The following is an 18195-nucleotide window of genomic DNA, read 5'->3' on the forward strand; positions in this document are numbered from 1 at the left end:
TAGATACTCTACATTTCGCTATCCGAACTTTATACCTACATGAATTCATTTTCTAGTTAAATTGCTATATAAATAGTATCAATTAGCGAAGTAATACCGTTGCACGAACGAACTATTTAAAATGGACTCGGAACCTATTAATTCCAGGCAAATGTTATGCCTTTGAGGAAATAAATACCATATGTACAAGTTACGCAAAAGTTCGTCTCATTTTCAAACCCCTTACCCTACGCCTACCCCGATAACAAACCCTGACGTAACCTCAAATCCGACTATCCCCTAAGCGAGGCTATTGAAGAATGAGCACGGCGCACCAATCAGATCGCAGGAACCGTTCTCTATCCCCTCCACTTAGCCTCGGGCCCAGCCCACGCTGCTCTGATTGCTTGCGAGCACCGTCGCTCAACCACGTGCGTGTCCGAACCACGTGAGTTCAAGCTTCGCGCACATAGTTACGCACAGCGCGTGTATACCTCATCGGTTGCGGGGGAGATACGAGCGCGCAGTTTGCTGACTGCCACTACCATGGATCAAGGGTCGCTTGAACGTGTTACATATCCTAATGATAACGTACTAGCAATCATTCGTAGAATCTTGTAGTAAGACTGCTGCGCTTCGTCAGTAAGCGCATTGAGACTGGTCGGCGCATCAGAGCAACTGTTGCAATTTTGGTGACGATTCAAGGCTAACCATCGAGCGGCAGAGAAGGATGACGTCAGCCACGACAGCTCGAAGGGCTATTGGTGCAGCCTTCAGGGCCGTCATTCTTGGGGCCCCGGCCTCCGGAAAGGGCACGGTATCATCTCGCATCGTGAAAAGTTTCAACGTCACCCACGTTTCGAGCGGGGATATTTTGCGGCGACACATTATGCAGAAGACGGGTATTGAATATATGGAAACAAACAATAATATCAATCAATAAATAAAAATTCACCCACAGTAAAACGCGACAAGAAAAAGGAAGAGAACGATTTTTCCTGTAGAACAGTCTATTAAACGTTGTTTTCCATCGTTAATTGCTCTTTGAACCATTACGCATCCAAACATACATACATATCCCATACATATACTATTTGTTTTACTTACATAAGCGCATTCATTATTTAGAATTATCGAACTTTTACGATAAGCGCTGATAAATAAGAGTAACGAACATATCAAAACATTATTGTTGAAGATGTCGATAACTGTCACAAGTTTCGTCACAGATTGCATCACTCAGCGTTCGTGAAAATATATATACCTATGAATGCCCCTACCTTACAATACTATTTTTCTGTTTCCTTATATTACGTAACAATAATCAGACTTACCATTGTACACTAATACCAGTTACCAAAATATTCTTGTCGTAACTGTGGTGAAACTATATATAATTATGAGCATACCTAATTGTAAATAAGAACCCATAAAAAGGAAACGAATTGGTATTGTATTTGCGGCGATGATTAACACTAGATCACTTTCGCGCGGATTCGTCATTCATCCCAAAATACGTATTTGGTGATACACCATGATTATTATGATCTTTTTTAGAATTGGGTTTGGAAGTAAGTAAATACTTAAGCAAAGGTGATCTCGTACCGGATGAAACCATGATTGTCCTGATCGGTAAAGAAGTCGAAAGTCTGGATAAAAAAAATTGGTTACTGGACGGTGAGTATATCAACCAAAAGGCTGCAAAAACATGACCAATGCGACAAATTTTGTCTTCTGAAAGACATCTTCGAAGGCCATGAGACGCATTTTCAAAAATTTAAAGCCATTTGGACGTCTTTTCGCCGTTTTTTGGCTCCGATTTTCGCTGGGAAGTAGCGCGTCAGTGCGCGGGGCCAAGTTGTAGACTATCGTCGCGACGTTGAGCTTTACCCTTCGCAATAACGCCAATGATATATTATTATCTAAGTCAAGACTTGGCACAGGTTTCCCACGAACGGTGGCCCAAGCAGAACGATTACAACAACTATATCCTGTGAATATAGTCATCAATCTCGTCGTACCTCATGATGTTATATTGAAGAGGGTGGAGGGTCGGTGGGTTCACTTGCCTAGCGGAAGAGTTTATAATATCGGTTTCAACGAACCAAAAGTGTCGGTGAGTATTATCAAATAACGATGATTGCCGATCGAACACTTCAATTGTTACCGTATTCTGTTTCAATTTCCCGCCATTTTTTTTCTTTCTGCCCTACAGGGAAAAGATGACGTAACTGGAGAACCGTTGGTACAGAGACCGGACGACAAGCGGGAAGTTGTAGAACGACGGTTAAACGATTACGCTAAAAATACTGAACCAGTTATTGAGTATTATAGGAAAACGGGGATCCTTAGTGATTTTCATGGAAGTACTACAGACGAAATGTGGCCGAGCATAAAGGACTACGTAGCAAAATTTACATCTTGATGATTTTTTTTTTATTTATCTGCCAGAGGTGTTTTATATTAATTTATTAATCGTACGAGGTATTAGATAGGCGAATTCAATTTATCAAATTCATATTTGCCATAGCTTTTATGTTTATGGTGTCAATTTTTTTGTAGTAATTATCATCTGTTTGCACTCAACATATCAAAATTTAGGGAAACTAATTGAGTATAAAAGTATAAAACCTATCCACAAAAATATGACAAATAATACTTCAGACTTCAATGCTACACGTCTCAGCTAGCCTGTAATACTATGTAAAAATTTTCACTGTCTCTCATGTTATTATGTACATTGTATAGATTATGAAAATTACGCAATTAAAAGTGCTGGACAATATTTTGAAATGTGTAATTTGGGTTTCCAAATACAACCGAACGGTAATATAAAAATATTTGGAAAAGAACCCACAAACTAATTTGATAAACTCGTTAGCAAACATCTGAATTAGATTTTTCTCTTTCTTTATATCCAATAAAAAATCATAATACACGTTGAGTTCAGAAAAGAACAGTATGGGAAGTTATGTTAAGATCAGAATATAATTATTAGCATCAGACTTCGATTGGGTTAACAACTATTGCATTTCTCTTGGCTTGTTTCGAGTCATCTTCTTCCGGTTGTTGCAGTTCATCCTGACCACGAATTCTGATGTTGTGTTTTTCTTTATACTCGTTTATTTCATGCCCCTTCTTTGCGAGCTGCTCGTTCAGTGCATCTATCACCTTGGCTAACTGAAAAATACAAGGAATTTCAGTAAAGCTATTATTCTTCCTTTATCCAATGTCTTTTATCGCCACGCGGTGGCGACCTAACCTGCTCTTTGTTGGATATTAACGTTGGCGTGATTTCCTGGACTGTACGTTCACACAAAATGCCGCCGATCATTCTGTAGCATTTTCGGGAGGGATCGACATTTTTCAAAGTGTCGATAACGATCCTGAAATAATGCTCTGTCGAATTAATATTCAGGGAATAAATCTGCGTTTATTAGGTTATGTCAAAAATAGTTGACTCGTACTTATGCTCGTTCATCTCCATTTCCATTTCTGACAGCTTATTCGCCATCACCCTCTGCTCGTTACGCAGAGTTTGAAAACCGGCGAATATTTCTTCGTTAGATTTTCCACCTCTGATCGAGGATTTTCCAGCTTTCTTGTCACTCGCCATATTTGGAGATTCGTTCACGCGATTTTTCAGTCTTACTCAGCTCTCTGAACACTTCAAATAATAATGGAGGATCACGGTGCGGACGACCCCTCTCGGTTGAAGCAACGACTTTTTCACGACACATCGATATTTAAGATTTCTCGCTTACCATTTGAACTTGACTTCAACCGATACTGTCCGATTGTCTGGCGCATGCGTGATTCTTTGATGACAATTGGAACTATGGTGCGAGTTATGTAAGGAGTGCTATAAACAGAGATGCGCAGTAACAAAATCACGTAATAAGCTCCCACATGACGTCACACAATTGTAGTTAAATGTAAATGACGTTAGTGGGGGCACATTCTCAATGGCCGTAGCAGCGGTAGATGCACAAGAGTACACCTTGTATACTTACACCATGAATACGTTTACACTACACTCCAAATTTTTTGTAGAGCAAGCGCATCGAGGCCAAGTTTAGTATCTTTGCCACTGCCTAGACAGCGTGGGTCAACTTATCAAATAGGATCGTTATTTCGGGCTTAGACCCATAGGGAACTTCGGTTCGATTGTAATTTCACTTTTCACATTTCCAAGCATTCTAATTAGTTTCAAAAGTTTGGTCAACCAATCAGAATGCTTGGATGGCGGGAAATGTGAAAAGTGAAACTACTGACATGATCCCAGATACGTGAACGCGCATGGTCACACATATATGGGCTTACCATCTCTACTCCCCAATTGTTATCCATGTTATGAATAAAGAAAACCCCAGCAAATCATTTTATGAAAAATTTATTAGCTCAAAAATGTGAGCTAATAATAAATGAGAAAAAATCCGTATTATTAATTTCCATACCCTATATTATGCCACATATGATTATTATAGATACTGAACATTGTAATTTAGTTCATGAAAAAATTCAATTGTCCCATAGTCATTACACACATACCTTTTTTCTTATTTCGAAGTCATTTTGAAATGTCCACCAAAAAGTTGTAGCACAAACTGTTTCAGCAAGATATACAATCTGCGGTTTCTTTCACAACCCATTGAATGCTCTTCACAGTTTCTAACTCTAATTGTTTCTGGTGTTTTAAATTCGGTTTTTGTACTGTTTCAGAGTAGGATGATCAGAAATTTTTCGTACCAAAAATCTTGTAAATTATCGTATATATATTGCGTGTGGCTCGATCGTCACTGCTTTTATTAGGGTTCAATTTAGCCGTTTTATTGTAGGCATTTGTACTATTTTCATTAAGCTTTCAAATAAAAAATAATCACACTTTTAGTAGTGTACCCATAAGTATACGATGTATGTACCTGTTGCCTCATTTAAATACATGTGTCACATACACCAAACCATAAACATTTGTTATTGTCTCTGGTTCCCTCTGCAAAGTCTACGACCTTTTGTCCAGACTTGATGGAAGGCAAACACTTTGAAATCCATTGTCTCTGTTGAAGTGACCAGCATCAGTTATATTTCAAATTTAGTACTACTGAAACCTCACCATCATCAGCACCTAATATTATATTCTTGAATAGTGAACCTATCCTGTAATAGTGTACTCATAATTTTGCTCAGTATATTCTGTTCAACCGATCAATTCCATGAAATTATAAGATTATTGCTAAAAATCAATTTTATCGATCAACCCGTTATGGGAGTGATCAATCATTGATTTTAACAGTACTCATTTAGCTGTTTTTTTGTGAAACCAAATTTCAAGACTATGGAAATTATGGCTTCGTCAAGCGATACCCACTTTTCTCTATTTGCAAGTACTTACGACTCTATCGAGTCACCGCAGTATATCTCCTTTGCTGATAACATCCCAGAGGCAAAGGATTCATTTTTTGGTAACCATGGTTGTGCCTAGTTTGAGCTACAACGATATTTTTCAGTACAGCTGTTACATAAACAATTAATAATATAATCGATGTTTTATTTTCCCGTGTAAACTATAAATTCTGCTATTATGTGACGTTAAATCTTATACTTTTTATCTTATATTTACTAAAACGTAGATCGCAGAAATCAAGACCTTTCATCGAAGCAACTGACTAATAAACATTATCAGACACTGCCCAATGACGTTTCGGACGATTTTATAAGGTGAGATGAAAAGTTTGATAAAACATGAATTCGAAAATGTAGTATAGCTATATGCTCATTTTTTTTTAGACCGTTAGAAAAGATAGGGCTGAAGAATCCCACCAAAGAACAGGAAAAAATTATCACAAGCACCCCATTTCGCGTTCAAGGTCTCGAGCCTTTCCCATGGAGGGTGAATAGCAGGCCTCAGGCTGCACCAAATGTAAGTTAAGATTATATACTTAATTCAAAAATGGTAAAGTTCGTTGTTTCTTCTATTGCACAGCTCGATAAACAGAAAACCGGTATAAAGATGCAACCCTTTAGCTTTGATGAGCGCAACAAGCAGCTTCAGCAGCGAAAAATTGAGCGTATTAAGACGGTATGTATTCTAGATGTTGAATTTAAGGAGCGATTCTTGATGTTGGAAATTAACCGACATGTATGTCTTGGGTACGTTCTCAGGTGTTACAAGCAGAAAAAGATGCGCGAAAATTTCGAGCTAACCCAGTTCCGAAATTCTTGCAAAAAATATCAATTAACACCAATACAGCTGACATGACTATAAATTCCAAATTAAAACATAAATGTGCTACAGAGAACTCGGATTCAGCACCGCCAAAATTCAGAGCAAGATCACCTAAGGTATCAGTCAGGGGAAATCACAGTTATAATTAATAATCACAAAAGGAAAACTGACTGTGGTGTTCTGTTTGAATCGCATATGTTAAGGTATTAGATTTTTCTCTTTCTTTATATCCAATAAAAAATAATAATACACGTTGAGTTCAGAAAAGAACAGTATGGGAAGTTATGTTAAGATCAGAATATAATTATTAGCATCAGACTTCGATTGGGTTAACAACTATTGCATTTCTCTTGGCTTGTTTCGCGTCATCTTCTTCCGGTTGTTGCAGTTCATCCTGACCACGAATTCTAATGTTGTGTTTTTCTTTATACTCGTTTATTTCATGCCCCTTCTTTGCGAGCTGCACGTTCAGTGCATCTATCACCTTGGCTAACTGAAAAATACAAGGAATTTCAGTAAAGCTATTATTCTTCCTTTATCCAATGTCTTTTATCGCCACGCGGTGGCGACCTAACCTGCTCTTTGTTGGATATTAACGTTGGCGTGATTTCCTGGACTGTACGTTCACACAAAATGCCGCCGATCATTCTGTAGCATTTTCGGGAGGGATCGACATTTTTCAAAGTGTCGATAACGATCCTGAAATAATGCTCTGTCGAATTAATATTCAGGGAATAAATCTGCGTTTATTAGGTTATGTCAAAAATAGTTGACTCGTACTTATGCTCGTTCATCTCCATTTCCATTTCTGACAGCTTATTTGCCATCACCCTCTGCTCGTTACGCAGAGTTTGAAAACCGGCGAATATTTCTTCGTTAGATTTTCCACCTCTGATCGAGGATTTTCCAGCTTTCTTGTCACTCGACATATTTGGAGATTCGTTCACGCGATTTTTCAGTCTTACTCAGCTCTCTGAACACTTCAAATAATAATGGAGGATCACGGTGCGGACGACCCCTCTCGGTTGAAGCAACGACTTTTTCACGACACATCGATATCTAAGATTTCTCGCTTACCATTTGAACTTGACTTCAACCGATACTGTCCGATTGTCTGGCGCATGCGTGATTCTTTGATGACAATTGGAACTATGGTGCGAGTTATGTAAGGAGTGCTATAAACAGAGATGCGCAGTAACAAAATCACGTAATAAGCTCCCACATGACGTCACACAATTGTAGTTAAATGTAAATGACGTTAGTGGGGGCACATTCTCAATGGCCGTAGCAGCGGTAGATGCACAAGAGTACACCTTGTATACTTACACCATGAATACGTTCACACTACACTCCAAATTTTTTGTAGAGCAAGCGCATTGAGGCCAAGTTTAGTATCTTTGCCACTGCCTAGACAGCGTGGGCCAACTTATCAAATAGGATCGTTATTTCGGGCTTAGACCCATAGGGAACTTCGGTTCGATTGTAATTTCACTTTTCACATTTCCAAGCATTCTAATTAGTTTCAAAAGTTTAGTCAACCAATCAGAATGCTTGGATGGCGGGAAATGTGAAAAATGAAACTACTGATATGATCCGAGATACGTGAACGCGCATGGTCACACATATATGGGCTTACCATCTCTACTCCCCAATTGTTATCCATGTTATGAATAAAGAAAACCCCAGCAAATCATTTTATGAAAAATTTATTAGCTCAAAAATGTGAGCTAATAATAAATGAGAAAAAATCCGTATTATTAATTTCCATACCCTCTATTATGCCACATATGATTATTATAGATACTGAACATTGTAATTTAGTTCATGAAAAAATTCAATTGTCCCATAATCATTACACTCATACCTTTTTTCTTATTTCGAAGTCATTTTGAAATGTCCACCAAAAAGTTGTAGCACAAACTGTTTCAGGAAGATATACAATCAATGCGGTTTCTTTCACAACCCATTGAATGCTCTTCACAGTTTCTAACTCTAATTGTTTCTGGTGTTTTGAATTCGGTTTTGTACTGTTTCAGAGTAGGATGATCAGAAATTTTTCGTACCAAAAATCTTGTAAATTGTCGTATGTATATTGCGTGTGGCTCGATCGTCACTGCTTTTATTAGGGTTCAATTTAGCCGTTTTATTGTAGGCATTTGTACTATTTTCAGTAAGCTTTCAGATAAATATTAATCACACTTTTAGTAGTGTACCCATAAGTATACGATGTACCTGTTGCCTCATTTAAATACATGTGTCACACACACCAAACCATAAACATTTGTTATTGTCTCTGGTTCCCTCTGCAAAGTCTACGACCTTTTGTCCAGACTTGATGGAAGGCAAACACTTTGAAATCCATTGTCTGTGTTGAAGTGACCAGCATCAGTTATATTTCAAATTTAGTATTACTGAAACCTCACCATCATCAGCACCTAATATTGTATTCTTGAATAGTGAACCTATTCTGTAATAGCGTACTCATAATTTTGCTCAGTATATTCTGTTCAACCGATCAATTCCATGAAATTATAAGATTATTGCCAAAAATCAATTTTATCGATCAACCCGTTATTGGAGTGATCAATCATTGATTTTAACAGTACTCATTTAGCTGTTTCTTTGTGAAACAAAACTTCAAGACTATGGAAATTATGGCTTCGTCAAGCGACACCCACTTTTCTCTATTTGCAAGCACTTACGACTCTATCGAGTCACCGCAGTATATCTCCTTTGCTGATAACATCCCAGAGGCAAAGGATTCATTTTTTGGTAACCATGGTTGTGCCTAGTTTGAGCTACAACGATATTTTTCAGTACAGCTGTTACATAAACAAATAATAATATAATCAATGTTTTATTTTCCCGTGTAAACTATAAATTCTGCTATTATGTGACGTTAAATCTTATACTTTTTATCTTATATTTACTAAAACGTAGATCGCAGAAATCAAGACCTTTCATCGAAGCAACTGACTAATAAACATTATCAGACACTGCCCAATGACGTTTCGGACGATTTTATAAGGTGAGATGAAAAGTTTGATAAAACATGAATTCGAAAATGTAGTATAGCTATATGCTCATTTTTTTTAGACCGTTAGAAAAGATAGGGCTGAAGAATCCCACCAAAGAACAGGAAAAAATTATCACAAGCACCCCATTTCGCGTTCAAGGTCTCGAGCCTTTCCCATGGAGGGTGAATAGCAAGCCTCAGGCTGCACCAAATGTAAGTTAAGATTATATACTTAATTCAAAAATGGTAAAGTTCGTTGTTTCTTCTATTGCACAGCTCGATAAACAGAAAACCGGTATAAAGATGCAACCTTTTAGCTTTGATGAGCGCAACAAGCAGCTTCAGCAGCGAAAAATTGAGCGTATTAAGACGGTATGTATTCTAGATGTTGAATTTAAGGAGCGACTCTTGATGTTGGAAATTAACCGACATCTATGTCTTGGGTACGTTCTCAGGTGTTACAAGCAGAAAAAGATGCGCGAAAATTTCGAGCTAACCCAGTTCCGAAATTCTTGCAAAAAATATCAATTAACACCAATACAACTGACATGACTATAAATTCCAAATTAAAACATAAATGTGCTACAGAGAACTCGGATTCAGCACCGCCAAAATTCAGAGCAAGATCACCTAAGGTATCAGTCAGGGGAAATCATAGTTATAAATAATAATCACAAAAGGAAAACTGACTGTGGTGTACTGTTTGAATCGTATATGTTAAGGTCCTGCGGCGACCTCCCTTCAAACCGATAGTGCCAAAGCAACCTCTAATGCTGCCATCATCGCCCATTCTCAATTCTGAACAAAGAGCAAAAGAAAGAAAGATTTTTGACAATTATTTGAAGAATAAGGAGCAGCTAGAAGCAGAGCTGAAACAATTGGTAAGTCAAAAAATCATTTGACTGTTGCATGGTAAGATTTTTCTAAAAAGTAGTAAAAACACTGCTAATCAGAATTTCAAAGAGATGTGTTCATTACTTTGCATTTTGTGATTTGAAGAAGGAAGTTGCGCTGAAAAAACGGGAGGAAGAAGAGATCCTAAAAATGAGGAAGAAAATGGTGCCAAAAGCTCAGCCGATTCGATATTTTAAAAGTGTACAAGTAGCCCAGGTAGCTAAGCGTCCTCTGACTGAGCCAATCACTCCGGCCGTAATTAAACGACAGCGGCGCTAACTGTTCTACAATTTTTTCTCTTTGCATTATTAATTATTTGTAATTAACATAATAATAAAGACTACTGTACTTAATATCCTAGTGTAATCATAATATATAATAATAATAAATATTACGTAAATCTTGGATCAATTCTTCATAACAGTAAGATTAACGTTTAGTTGTACAAGTCACCGACCTTCTTCCTAGCATTCTTCTTTGGTGACTCGTTAACCACAGATACCTCCAAGAATATCAGCGATAGCTTGGTAAATTGTCGTCATTTTTTAATAATTATGCACAACGAAATAAAACATTTGAGGGTAACCAGTTTTATTGTCGTTCAACCTGTCTTCAATAAGATTCTTCAATATATTGACCGGTATTTAATTACGAGTATACGGTTTTACGAACGGAATGACAAACACTAAGGTAGTTTACCCGACGTGTAGAAAGCGAAAAAAAAAAGTGGTAATACTGTTAATTTTCCGTGTTGATTTTGCTTTTTTGTGTTCCTACTGGGCCATCGAGATCTAGGTAGTAAATATATAATCAAAAAGTTTCACAGTAAATAATTCCTCCACTGATCTATGCCTGGATTGCCGATTTTTGTTACTACTTAAATCTACAAAACTGATAAGCATATACTTATCTAGCAATAAAAGTATGTATGTTTAAGTGAATAGTATATACTAGCTGTATAAAAATAATTATGAAATAAATTAAACTCGATGGTTTTTGAGCTTCTCAGAGAGACAATACCTATAATATCCAAGCAATGAAATATAACTGCCAAATATTCTGTACGATGATATTACTACTAATAATACTTTGCGGACCATTCGAGTAAAAATTAAGAAACAAAACGATCACCGGCGTAGAAAATGAGGTGCCAATGGATCATGTCTAAACTAAAAAGTTTGATATGTATGAGATGCATACAATAGTTTAAATTAACATAGCTTTATCGTTATGATATTTACTTGATACACGTTTGTAGGGCTTCTCAAAGCACTGCTATATCACAAATGAAATTTCTCACGAGGTATAAGTTTATTCAGAGAAGGCATAACGCTCTCTTGAAATATCTAAAAACAGGTAAAATTAAACTGGGATCTGTAAGACGTCACTGTATCAAAGGCAATCGTTATCATCATCACATGCAAATTGTGTTACTTGAATACTGATCTAGAATACATTCACCAGTCCTTTGAAAATACATTGTATTATTAAGGTATGAATACCCGTTTCAATATCATATGGCTTGTTACACCGTTTAAATTAGGAACATAAGTGGACTACTTCACAGTGTCGTTTTAAAAATATTGGCAATTTTCGCAATGACTCGTCACCATAATCTACGAAGTATACGTAACGTCGCAGTAAAATAATATCAATATAGTATACATATATACATACGATCATATAACAACATGTAGTAATAACTCAAGTTATATCATATCTCTGTGCATATGCATGTATATACATAATATACACATATATACACACTTGGAAAATTTAACGTTAAGCTGCACCTACATCTCACTTCATAAAAATTTGTTTCAGGCCAAGAATATGTAATTCTTATTATAATTTAAGTCATTCAGATGTTTTCTCTAGAATCCAGTAGTTTTCAGTTGGATTCAAGTTGTCTACAACTTGAGTTTGTATTTTTCACAATGATTCAACTTTCAACCTATTAATAAAATCCCACCTGAATCTACAGTCAGTGTAACAACAATCTTGTTTATATTAATATCCTCAGCCTTGAGATCACGGCCAACAAAGACTCGATACATTAATTATATTTATCCGTTAGGTACATCGATGTTTTTTCCGCAACATCTTTACCATCACATACGTATACACAATTAGCATTACACGATACAATCACCAATTTTTTTATCAGCTGTCCATCAATTCGTTCACGACATTGAATCATCAGTAAGCTTTAATACTTTAGGTAGACTCTTATTTACTTACCATTTGAACAGCAGAAGATTGCAGAATTCAGAAAGACACATATACACCTCTTAGTCGAGTTCGTTGTTCGGTTTTCGCTTGTTATTTCTACCTGTCGAGGGACCCGATTGCGAAGGCTCGAGATACAACAGAGTCGAGGATGGAGAAGGTGGCAACGATGAAGATGGCGGTCCTCTCCCAGCAAGGACTTCCAGCTCGCCACAATGAAACTGGCAAACGGTGCTCGACGTGCTAAGTGTAGATTCCGACAGCATCCCTCGGCCTTTTTTGCGCTCCCTTTCCCGTTCACGCTCTCGCTCCCTGTTTTGTTTCCTGGTCTGTTCCTTGGCTTTACGGTTCCCCATGACGCCAGTCGTAGTCTCTTCTGTCTCCTTACGAAACCTTGAACGGAACCAGGATGCCGAAAATCTGGAAAAACATTTTTATCTCCAGATGAAATTCGATAGTACCTCGCACCTTTTCAGATTTCACCGACGAGATTCACGTACCTCGGATACTGGTACTGGGCAAAGCCTTGCGACGGTCCAATTACAGCCAGAATTGGGCAGAGAAATAGGGTAGCGTAAGTCCAGCTCACAGTCATTACGACGACGAGAAAAAATCCGATTTGTATGTAAGCCAAGACTTGCGACGGAAGCATAAGTGCGCCAGCAGCTCCACTAGTCACAGCTGCCATGAGCGTTGGTCCTCCCATTTGCTCGAGTGCTGTTTTGACCCGATCAACTCTATCCTCGGAGGTGGAAGCTCTGTAGCTGACGCTATAGTGCAGACTGAAGTCAACCGCGAGACCTGCGTGGAAAGAATTCAGGGTAAAATGGGGAAAAGGAAACTGGCTCCAAAAACGTAATGAGATGATTAAAGTTTTGTTCACCAATTGCTGTGGACACCGCAACACTTTCGAGAACGTTCAACCTCCACCCAGCCAGAATAAGATATGCGACTGTGACGACTATCGCCGCTCCAATTGCAACAATCGCGTACAAACTGACCAGAATATTGAGCGTGACTAGCGCTAGCACCACCAATGCTAAGATCATCGATACTCCCATAGCCCATAGCGTACCCTCGTAAAGAGTTCGTTGAAGTTCGTAAAATTCTAGTCTACTGATGAACCAACCACCTCGCATTCCGGATGGTGCCTTCAGCAGTTGCTCCTTCATCCAGCTTTCAACCTGTGAATAAATAATGATGCCAGAATATGAGTGGACAATACTTGTCGTCGCATGTTTCAGTATTTTTCTCTTCTTTTTACTTCTCGTTTGATTAAGCTTTACCTGACGGTAAAACTGATCCATTTCTGTGAATGAGAGACTGTACGTGAAATTGCTGTCGTATTCGATGATCAGGGCCTTGATTTTGGGTTGAGGCCGTTGGGTGTTATTCAAAGTGAGGTGTACGTCTTCTTTGAGGAACTTCAGTCCTGCCAAAGTGGAAGATTCTCCTCCCCAAAGGTAAGAGGGTGTGCGATATAAATCAGCGTTTGCTTCAGCTGCGCAATGTTCCAAGACAGATGGTGAGTAGGGAAAAGTACTGTTCTCGCAGCACGGGGCTCGATCTATTTGCAGATCTATGGGATCCACACAACGCCGCTGCATGAAAGCCTTTAGCGATTCGATAAAGCAGTTTGGGAGTAAGGGACCCAAAGTACTTCGATAAAACGGCTGCATTCTGAGACTACGACAGAATTGCAGCAGCCAGAGCTGCGACTTCCTACTCGACACGTCAAAGGTCTCATCCCATTCCAATGTTCCTCTTGCTCCTGGATCCAAGTAGTTCCCATTATCCACGGGTTTCACTCCCCACACAAATCTCAATGGCAAAACTTCGCCGCCGTCTCCCTGAGGATTGCAATACTGATAGTTAGATAAAACTTGTTGTTAATTTTCAAACAAACTGAAATCATGTCATGATATTTGCTTACCAGTTCTAGCTTTTCGAACCAGAAGCGTTGCGAGAAAACCAAGTCATACTTTTCGAAGAGGTGAGAACTATCGAACAGTTGGAAATCAGGGGAATCTGGCAGCTGTAGGCCTGGATATCGGAAGACAACTAGACTGGCAGCAACAGCTGTGGATCCGCAAATCAGTAGCCACAACCATCTGAACTCGATAGCGATTCTGGAAAGTACTTTGCCAAAATCAGTGGCTACTTTGCCAAGGAAAAGCCTGAGGGGGCGGTAGATTTTCCTCACAATGAAATTGGCTGGCGATAATAAGGTGAGGTGACAGTGTTCGGAGACAACAACGCTTGCCGGTAACCAGGTCACCATCAAAAGGAAATTGGCTATCACGGTCATTCCAGAAAACAAACTGAAGCAATTTATGGCCGTAACGTTGCTGACTATAGAGGCAAAGAAAGCAACTGCTGTAGTCAGTGAGGTGACCAGCATAGATGGAACGGCATGCTTCATCGTTTCTTGGACCAGACTGACCAGTCCACCGCCAGTCAATTTCTTCTGCTTCCCGCATTCCCATACTTTGCAATAAATGAAGGCATCGTCGGCCCCAATTCCTGAAAACATTGTGTGTATTTACAATCAGAATGGCTGAAGAAGCCCATTTAGGTTACAATATTGCTTGACGTTTGAGATAGAATTCTTACCAACAGCGACAACAATAGCCAGTAAATTCATGAATGGGAAGAAATTTATTCGGAGAACGAGAGTATAAAAGGCGTACGATATGCCCAGACTGAAGAGAACGGCAAGTATGGTTGTTACCGTTAGTATAATTGAGCTGGTATACGCCCATATGCAAACTGTGACGAATGCGAAGCCTGCGAGAAGCAGACAAGAATCTGAAACCAAAAGGCGATCAAAGAGCGTGCTCTTCAGCCCCAGCTGCATTCCCTGTACTTTGAATTTGCCGTAAGTTAATTCGTCCTCGTTTAGTCCGCGATAAAAGTCCAGAGTGGCAGAACTGGCAGCCATTGGTAAGAAAAGCATGGCGGAATTTAGAGTTGTGTTCAGTTTAGGTGACGTGGTTCCATTCTGAAAATGAAAGTGAAAGATGCCAATAGTAGTGCACTTTCAAGGAAAAGTATACGACGAGATACTTACGTAAGAGGGTATAAACTCGGTATCAAGAAGATAATAGAGTAGATGATACGGAGCATTGTGCAAATAGCAATCGGGGGTCACATGCCTTCGGCAATCGGGGTCGTCAGCGCAATCTGGAGTAAGCTGAAGGTTGTGATAAAAATGAGCACACCTATTGAGCAAGAGTTTTACTCTGTTCAAATCACTTTCTGTAACACCCAGACAAGAGGTTCTGTTCGACAGTAAAGCCACGTAGTTTGCTGGTGACCAGCTTCGGCAGCATTTTTTTTCTGTATCACCGTGCTGGCTTTGGAGTTGAATTTGACACAAGGCTGGAAATTCGTTGTTGGCGCGAAGCGCAGCGTCAATGTGACATTGAGCCAGTATTCCTTCCAGAGACCATAAGTTCTCGGTACCAGAAACAGATCTGAGGACAATACGAGCATAGGCTGCGGTCGGGGAATTACAAAAGAAACCGTCGCTATCAAAGTGGGCGTGATTCCTTATAGTCTCTGGATTCTCCAAACGGAAACTCTGATTTTCTTTTAACTCCATCAGCTCTGTCCATTTGTCTTTTTTCACACCTTCCTCCTCCGTATCTGTATTTTTTTTATTCTTCCCATATTTTTTACCCTTTCTTTTACCCTTTTTACGATTCTTCTTATCCACAGTTATCTGGGTAGTTGTGTTGTGAGTCATCAAACTAGTTTCATTCTATTAACAAAATAATACTTTGTTACTTCTTCATGTGCATCAATAATAACAATGATAAGATAGTAATAACTTACTAGGCTCATTGATTGCAAAATATGATGATAATATTCCAGAGGGTTTGCAATGAGACTTCCTCGAGGCCTAATTGCTTCTATCAAATTTTGCCATGTTGTTAATCTCGATGCCAAGACTGTTCCTCGAGCTTCGAAACCCTGTGAAGTTTATTATTATGTTAATAAACTAGTATTTACTGAATTTATTGAAATATACCATAATTTCTATGACTTATACTTGACGAAAATTGCACTGCTGACCAGGTAATTTCCCGCGCGATTGATGTTTAAAAAAATGCCGTCTATTTATTAAACTATCAATTCAACCAAAAAATGAAAATTGGAAATTCGAATTCGTGACCATTGCGAATGAGCATAAAACTAACGATGAAGCACGAAATCCGGCTAGTTACATTCTATAAAATGAAAAAGGTTTAAAGTAAATTATAAAATCTTCAATACATTCATCAATCTATAATATAAGCAATCTAGTAAATACATTATTCATGGTTCAAGAAAAAGTGCATTGAAATTGTAATCATGGGATTCCCCTGTTGCATATGAAAGCTTGGCCACACATATAAATAGACAATGATTATATAAATAATCGTACGCGATGAGATTGATTATTTATCCGGAAAAGAACTTTTTATACTTACTAATTGCGGGTCGGAAAAGTCCGGGAATTTTTTAGTAGTTAACGGGACTATCAAACAAGTTGAAGAGAAGACGAAAACAGCGGCAAGAATAGCGTAGGGATGATAAGCCACGACACGGGAAAACCACCATATTTCCATGATTGTACGTAAGAATATTTCCTTTTTAGTTACGCCTCAAGTTTAATATTATTGTTATTTAGTTTTCTACGCACTATATAATAAAGGGCTAATGGAAAATTGAGCAAATATCGTGTATATGTAGGTACAATACCGATAGCACGCCGTTGAGATTAAGACAATTGAAATTTGGCATCAGTCTGTAATATACAGTTAAAATTTGATTTCTTAATTTTAACTATAACAATTGTTGCGCTCTAGCAGAAAATAAAGCCAACGCAATCTTAATTACAATTAATATCTGGGTTCAGGACATTAGTTAAAACACCGTTCGCGATGTACACTGAGAATTTCCAATAATCGCGACGACCTTTCCAGAGAGGCAGAGATTTGGTAATTTTTATTATCATTGCCGATGCGGTTAATTTTTTTAACGTCAAGACCCCCGAGTTTACATTTGTATTTGAAATTTGGAATATACACTGTATATAGGCGTGGAATGAGTGTTTTGTTTATACTGAAAGAGACCAATAAATTCGAGGTTAAAGCGTCATTTCTACTATTAAGCTACTGTCGGGATTAACGGACGCATGCGCGTTTTTCTCTCTGTTGTCCCGGCTTTCGAGACGCTGGGAGAATTGGGAAAAATCGACACGCGCACTGATGTCCTACAATGCGCAGAAAACCAGGCTACGAAATTGCAAAAATCCACTTCATAACGGTAATAAAGCACTTGAGGTAACGGTAGACAAATTTAATCATTTTTGCGCAACTCGATTATAACAAATACCTTCAACTTTCGTTTGCGCGTTTTTGTATTTCCACGTAAACGAATAAAAAATTCGGAATTCTGATACTTCATTATCCGCTCTTTGAATATAGCTTTGCAGCAGTGATCGTTAAAACTTGAAGTTTTTGGTTGCACTTCCATATTAGTTTTATAAAGACTAAATACATTGGAAAGTAAGATACAGGGTTTGTCGTAAAGGCTATATAACTACAAGTCCGATCTTTATTGAGAAAATTACATTTTACAGGAAACCGAATATTTTGTTTATTTTTACGGTACTATCGGAAAAAGTAGACGCAAATACATTGGTTACATTTTGTAGTTCAACCCAAAAAAATTGTGCAGTTTGTTTTTTCGGCTTAGGCGCTGCTGGGTTATAACGTTACGAGCGTGACAATAAAAGATCAGAAATAAATTTAAAACTAAAAATATCAGCGGCCTAAATGATTATATAAAAACAAGCGCGATG

At 38.3% G+C, this 18195-nt stretch overlaps 5 protein-coding genes across 9 annotated transcripts; 2 read left to right on the forward strand and 3 right to left on the reverse strand.

Moving 5' to 3' along the window:
- Positions 1-497: 497 nt before the first annotated feature.
- On the forward strand, positions 498-2764 carry LOC124306473 (GTP:AMP phosphotransferase AK3, mitochondrial). 2 transcript variants are annotated; one of them, XM_046767236.1, is made up of 4 exons: positions 499-881; positions 1537-1656; positions 1923-2095; positions 2195-2764. In XM_046767236.1, the coding sequence occupies exons 1-4, from the start codon at positions 710-712 to the stop codon at positions 2402-2404; spliced, it is 675 nt and encodes a 224-aa protein (XP_046623192.1). In that variant the 5' UTR covers positions 499-709; the 3' UTR covers positions 2405-2764. The 2 variants fall into 2 exon arrangements, with proteins under 2 accessions (XP_046623193.1, XP_046623192.1); XM_046767237.1 differs by lacking the exon at positions 1537-1656 and having other exon boundaries at positions 498-881.
- LOC124306475 (prefoldin subunit 2-like) lies at positions 2427-7416 on the reverse strand. Of its 2 annotated transcripts, XR_006908630.1 has the most exons (4): positions 6986-7149; positions 6781-6904; positions 6418-6698; positions 2427-2878 (listed from the first exon to the last, which is right to left on the reverse strand). XR_006908630.1 is itself a non-coding variant. In XM_046767239.1 (3 exons), exons 1-3 carry the CDS (start codon positions 7132-7134, stop codon positions 6519-6521), a joined length of 453 nt encoding a protein of 150 aa, XP_046623195.1. In that variant the 5' UTR covers positions 7135-7416; the 3' UTR covers positions 6412-6518. The 2 variants fall into 2 exon arrangements, 1 of the variants encoding a protein (XP_046623195.1); XM_046767239.1 differs by lacking the exon at positions 2427-2878 and having other exon boundaries at positions 6412-6698; positions 6986-7416.
- Positions 2949-3665, reverse strand: LOC124306474 (prefoldin subunit 2-like). Its single transcript, XM_046767238.1, has 3 exons — positions 3447-3665; positions 3242-3365; positions 2949-3159 (listed from the first exon to the last, which is right to left on the reverse strand). Exons 1-3 carry the CDS (start codon positions 3593-3595, stop codon positions 2980-2982), a joined length of 453 nt encoding a protein of 150 aa, XP_046623194.1. The 5' UTR covers positions 3596-3665; the 3' UTR covers positions 2949-2979.
- LOC124306472 (targeting protein for Xklp2 homolog) lies at positions 4709-11065 on the forward strand. 3 transcript variants are annotated; one of them, XM_046767235.1, is made up of 8 exons: positions 8494-8977; positions 9146-9233; positions 9302-9434; positions 9498-9593; positions 9677-9856; positions 9944-10102; positions 10221-10399; positions 10477-11065. In XM_046767235.1, the coding sequence occupies exons 1-7, from the start codon at positions 8851-8853 to the stop codon at positions 10392-10394; spliced, it is 957 nt and encodes a 318-aa protein (XP_046623191.1). In that variant the 5' UTR covers positions 8494-8850; the 3' UTR covers positions 10395-10399; positions 10477-11065. The 3 variants fall into 3 exon arrangements, with proteins under 3 accessions (XP_046623190.1, XP_046623191.1, XP_046623189.1); XM_046767234.1 differs by lacking the exons at positions 8494-8977; positions 9146-9233; positions 9302-9434; positions 9498-9593; positions 9677-9856 and adding exons at positions 4709-5441; positions 5610-5697; positions 5767-5899; positions 5963-6058; positions 6142-6321 and having other exon boundaries at positions 10221-11065; XM_046767233.1 differs by having other exon boundaries at positions 10221-11065.
- Positions 11066-11320: 255 nt separating this feature from the next.
- Positions 11321-17532, reverse strand: LOC124306470 (protein dispatched). The gene is made up of 9 exons (XM_046767229.1): positions 16820-17532; positions 16182-16319; positions 15415-16107; positions 14958-15345; positions 14278-14867; positions 13631-14194; positions 13228-13528; positions 12845-13145; positions 11321-12764 (listed from the first exon to the last, which is right to left on the reverse strand). Exons 1-9 carry the CDS (start codon positions 16955-16957, stop codon positions 12407-12409), a joined length of 3471 nt encoding a protein of 1156 aa, XP_046623185.1. The 5' UTR covers positions 16958-17532; the 3' UTR covers positions 11321-12406.
- Between the last annotated feature and the right edge of the window lie 663 nt (positions 17533-18195).

This window comes from Neodiprion virginianus, chromosome 5, assembly GCF_021901495.1.
Source record: "Neodiprion virginianus isolate iyNeoVirg1 chromosome 5, iyNeoVirg1.1, whole genome shotgun sequence".
Taxonomy (NCBI): domain Eukaryota; kingdom Metazoa; phylum Arthropoda; class Insecta; order Hymenoptera; family Diprionidae; genus Neodiprion; species Neodiprion virginianus.